The sequence below is a fragment of the Cynara cardunculus genome (assembly GCF_001531365.2).
Source record: "Cynara cardunculus var. scolymus isolate 2C chromosome LG 13, CcrdV1, whole genome shotgun sequence".
NCBI classification, from domain to species: Eukaryota; Viridiplantae; Streptophyta; class Magnoliopsida; order Asterales; family Asteraceae; genus Cynara; species Cynara cardunculus.
This window is the reverse complement of record NC_037540.1, coordinates 22,121,608-22,127,089: the sequence shown is the minus strand read 5'-3', so window position 1 is coordinate 22,127,089 and position 5,482 is coordinate 22,121,608. Positions and strand designations below refer to the sequence as shown.

General features: G+C 34.1%; 1 protein-coding gene across 1 annotated transcript in view; it reads left to right on the top strand.

The window, feature by feature from the left end:
- The first annotated feature begins 4,145 nt into the window (after positions 1-4,145).
- LOC112524891 overlaps positions 4,146-5,482 on the top strand; it is a 1,792-nt gene continuing 455 nt past the window's right edge. The window contains exons 1-2 of the mRNA XM_025134834.1: positions 4,146-4,874; positions 5,082-5,147. Of these exons, the coding sequence (XP_024990602.1) occupies positions 4,146-4,874; positions 5,082-5,147 (795 nt within the window). The remainder of the gene's footprint in view (positions 4,875-5,081; positions 5,148-5,482) is intronic.

Below are 5,482 nucleotides of genomic sequence, written 5' to 3'. Positions count from 1 at the left end.
TTAAATCTAAGTTAAATTATAATAAAAAATTGAATTAAGGAAATCACAAAAAAACAAGAACTTTTAAATATTTAATTTAATATTAAAGTTGATACATTTTTTTCAAAATGTTATGATACCTTCAAATTTTATACTTTATTCAAAAAATAAAAACATTATCGTTTTTTCATTACCACATAAAATCGTATTATAACATCGATGTTGACAAAATAAAACGAAACATCAAAATTGAGATGTATCTCGCTGCATTGCGCGAGTACTCTTCTAGTTACCTTCAAATACCCCCAACCAAACACACCCTAAGATTATTGGAAAAGGAATGATGTATGAAAACTGTTTCTTATGTTTTCAAATTTATCCAACAGGTTGTGGTCAATTTCGGTGCATCTTGGTGCAGCCCTTGTCGACTCATAGCACCCACATTCTACAATCTTGCTGCTAAATATGAATAACTTATGTTTTTAATCGTGGATATGGATGAGCTAGCTGTAAGTGCAACACTTGTACTTGGATTATTTAGTGGTTCAGACCAATGGAAGTAGCTACATCTTTCCTTCTTCAGAAAGACTCTTTTAAGTTAAAAGTTATGTCCCCTCTCATTATTACCAAAGAAATTGGTAGCACTGAGTTTTATGCTTAAGATGGTTTTGTCCTTCTTTATCGGGGTTTTCATGGAAACCATTGGTCTTGTTGGAGTCCGCATCGCCTAGTGTTGGACCATTTCTTCTCTGTATATGTTAAAACCTCCATTTTCTCCTCAAAGATTCTAGAAAGTATTATAATAGGATTTCCCATATTCTCACATGGGGATCAGAGCCGGTGTCTACCATTGTAAGGCCCCAATACTCTGGGACAATTTGTGCCCATCTAGCCTCTGGTTGGAGGGAGCATGTTGGAGTCTACATCGACTAGACTAGGACAATTTCTCTTCCGTATATGTTAAAACCTCCCTTCTCTTCTTAAGGGCTCTTTTAGAGAGTTATCTAATCGGGTTTCACATATTCTCATAACTCTACCCTTTGGATAGAAGACAGGTCTGCATACATCCTGTTAGTGAATGCACAAAAACCAATCATATGATGATTGTAACTTTGAGTTTTGTTTCAAGAAATTAATAAATATAAAGACATTGCCCATTTTATTATGTCTATATTATATTATGTGTTTTAATTATTCATAATAAATAACCTTAGAATAATGTATTCTAAATGTCCCTAGTTAAATATTATTTCGGGTTTAAGGTTGAAGTAATATGATAATGATTAGCATATGTAGGGATTCATATAGAGATATCGAATCTGCATATGAGTACAAAATGGAGACTTTGTGTATCGGACGTGACTCGTTATGAGAACACTTCATTGGATGTCATGTGAGTGTCATAAGTGTTTCATATATGGTCAATGTACATGTAATTCTTTGACGTGAGAACATGGAGTTTGTTATGTGTGAGTAATATATTTTGACATTTATTTTAATCATTTCGTAACTGGGTGACAGAATGATAGTTGGGTATGTTGCATATCACATGATAGAATTAGCATGTATCGAGATARGATTTGTCCYTCMTTTATGACGGGAGTGATGTCTCTGGGCCCCTTGATAAATATATATACTAAAAAAATACATTCATGCTTAGATAATAGAGATTGGACATAACGATAATGACACATTCAATGTCTCGTGTTCAATCTGGACATCAAGGACAAAAGAATTAAATATGTAAAACTAAAATTGACTACAAACCGATAATTTGTTGTATCACCAATTCTCGTCATTTGGGTAACGGTGATATATTGGTAGATACCGCTTATCGTTTATAACTATAAATATGAGATTTTTATTTATTACCAACATGTCGAGAACCCATTGGGTCACACGCTTTGAACATATTTGAATAAGGAGTTTCACTAATTAAAATGTTTAATTATCATATCTGATTTGTATCGATTTAATCTGATTAAAGAAAATCAGATATTATTTATGTTGGACATAAATAAAGATGACTAAGGATGGCTTTGTAAGAGAGTGATGGTGTATGAAGGTCTTACACTCAAGCATGATGGAGGCATGGGTTGGAGGTATGGTGATGGCTAGGCCATACATCCCATGTCCATATAAAATGTATGACATTTTTTATGCTAGTGAGTTTTTTGGTCTTGCAATTTTCTCTCTTAAAAACCACCTACAATAATATGCTCTCTTTTCTTTCTAAGTTTTGAAACCGTGACTAGCATCACGAGAAGACAAATAATTCGGATTGTTCGCGTGAATACCGTGGAGGCATCAAGCTTTGTTTGTTGCTGTGATTCAATGTTTCGCTAACTGTGAGGTTTAATTTCAAAACACCCGATTTATTTCGGTTCGTATGGGTCCTTGGAGGGTTACGGTTTTATTTTCCGCTGTGTTTGAGATCTTGTAACCCAACAATGGCATCAGAGCTACTTACGAACTTCTAGATCGATTTTTTGTGACATACATGCTATATTTAAAAACTGTTGTTACTGCTGTATGTTTTTGTTTCGTAAATGTTTTGGTTTTTTCGTCTCAGAAATGTTCTGAATCTCGGAAATCTTTAAACATGAAAAACCTAGATATTTCTATCAGCTTTCCACAGTTTTTTGAATCGCATCATTTCGACTTCGTATGAATTTTTTATGAATTGTTTATGACAGTATCGCAATGCTGTTCGAAAATCGAACCCACTACGGGTTTGACTTGGTTTTCGGCCCATAAGGGTTCTAGATCTTTAAAATCTTAAAACATAAAAGATGTAGATCTTTTTGTTAGTTTTTCAAAGAACTTTTGAATCCCCTTTTTTCAATGTTGTATGAATTTTGTATTATTTATACAGTGGTGTTGCAAATCGATTTTATGTTTCAATATGATTGAATATGTATAAGGTGATTTGTTTGGTGAATGGTTATAGCTCTTAGTTTTGGATGTATTATATTTGATAAATACGACTTGCACGTCGTGCTATTCTCTATATACTCTCTTATACATTCTCCTCTCATCTAATCCCCTCGAATATAACTCGAGGTTTCTTTGATTGAAATGTAAAGTATCTTGTATGAAAAAAAGCAAGAGATAGAGGCATTATGAAGTGACGAAGATAAGAACACTTAGAGTCATAGAAGTTTATTTTATGTAATGATATTCATACTTGGCTCTATGAATATCGCATAAGGGGGCTATAACCATCTCACATTTTTTTACGCTTTATATATTGTGATATATTATGCGTGGTTGTTTGTATGTGATATATTATGCATGGTTGTTTGTATGTGATACTCGTTACAATCTTTTAAAACAAAATATGTTATTAAAATGTTTAAGTAAAAAGAGTTTTACAAATCAAAATGAGTTTTACAAATCAAAATGAGTTTTGATAAAAGTAAAAAGGAAAATGGTTTTATATAAGATATAAAATGGACCGTCGATCTCGAGTGATAAGGTCTTAGTACATCATGCAAGATTTCAACCGGTTTTGTCACAAAGGTCTAAACTGCCTAAGAAAGGAAGGTATTCAAGTGATCCTTGTGATCCACCTCCAATCTGGATTCCGGTTGAATCAAGCGATGAGGAAATGATCTATCACAAAAGAAAGAATGGTATATTCAAACTAACTAAAATCCCTCGCCAAAATATTAAGTTTAAGATGCCTTCCAAACATGGCACTTATCAAGACTTTGATCATCGAGAGTGGGTCATGCTAAGTTGAATACTCTCTTTAATATTAGTAAGGTAATGTAAGCATAGGATTCCTACAAGCCATATTTGGGTCAGACTTAACTAAATTAAAACGAATAGGATTAGGGATTTGGAGGCATGAGTTGGGAACATTCATACGATGAACTTAAATAAAAGTTGTTTACTCAACTATCCAAAAGTTACATAGAGATGTAATTAGCAATGTTGTTGATTACCTAAAACATTATTGGTTGATCGGTTAGCTAAAGCTAAATTGATTGATAATGAAAATATGGATCTTGGCCCGCTAGAAAGCTTGTGACGTTTTCTGAAACAATAAAAGAGGGTTGTTGTTTTGATTAAAATAGTGGGAGCTTGTTTGATGAAAGTCCTTATTAAACAATAATAATTTCATGACACTAAGAACTCTACTTTTCTATTATAGATTACCAATGGCACAAACCAACAACGGAAACAAAAACACTTTACGATCGATTCTTGAGAAAGAAAAACTTAACGGAACAAATTTCATCGATTGGTATCGTAATTTGAGAATTGTCCTCAAAGCTGAAAAGAAACTGTATGTCTTGGAGCAACAAATCCCTAAAGAGCCTAATTCCAGTGCTCCGAGAACTGAAAGGGACACTTTCAAAAAACATGATGAGGATGCTTTGGACGTCTCATGTCTAATGTTAATAACCATGAAACCTGATCTTCAGAAACAACATGAAAACATGGGGGCGTTCGATATGATCGAACACCTAAAATTTCTATTCCAAGAGCAAGCTAGACATGAGAGGTATGAAACATACAAGGAATTGTTTTGTTGTATAATGTCTGAAGGTAGTCCTGTTGGCACTCATATGCTTAAAATGATTGGGCATATTCAACGCCTTGAAGGACTAGGTTTCTCTTTACGAAAGGAGTTAGCCATTGATGTAGTTTTACAATCGTTGCCAAATAGCCACAGTCAATTTTTGATGAACTACAACATGCATGACTTTGACAAAACCCTTCCAGAATTGCTCAACATGTTACGAACTGCCGAGCAAGAACTTGCAAAGAACAAATCCACCATTTTGATGGTTCGTAAGGATAAGAAAAGGAAAGGCAAAGTAAAGTCCATTGCCAAACCCACTTCTAAATCTTTGAAGCCAAAAGAAGGCATTAAGAAATCCAAGGTAACTGTACCTAAGGAGGGTGAGTGCTTTCACTGCAACAAACCCGGGCATTGGAAGAGGAATTGTCCTCTCTACCTTCAGTAAAAGAAGAAAGGAAATGTAACATCCACTTCAGGTATCTATGTGATAGAAGCTAATCTTTCTACTTCTTATACATCATGGGTATTAGATACCGGATGTGGTTTTCACATTTGTCGAAACATGCAGGAACTAAAAAGGACTAGAAGGTTGAGCAAATGTGAAGTTGATCTACACGTTGGAAATGGGGAAAAGGTTGGTGCTATAGCCGTAGGATCTATTTTGTTAACTTTACCGACCGGATTAATATTAGAACTCGATGACTGTTATTGCGTACCATCTATTTTTAGAAATTTGATTTCTGTATCTTGTTTAGACAGGAAAGGTTTTAACTTTAATATTGGGAACAAATGTTGTTCATTCTCTTTTGGTAATATATATTATGGTGATGCACGTTTGATTAATGGTCTTTATGTTCTTAATATGGATAATCCGATTTATAACATAGATAAACGGGAGGTCAAATCGAATAGTTCAAATTTAACCTATCTCTGGCATTGTCGCCTTGGGCATATAAACGAAACTCGCAT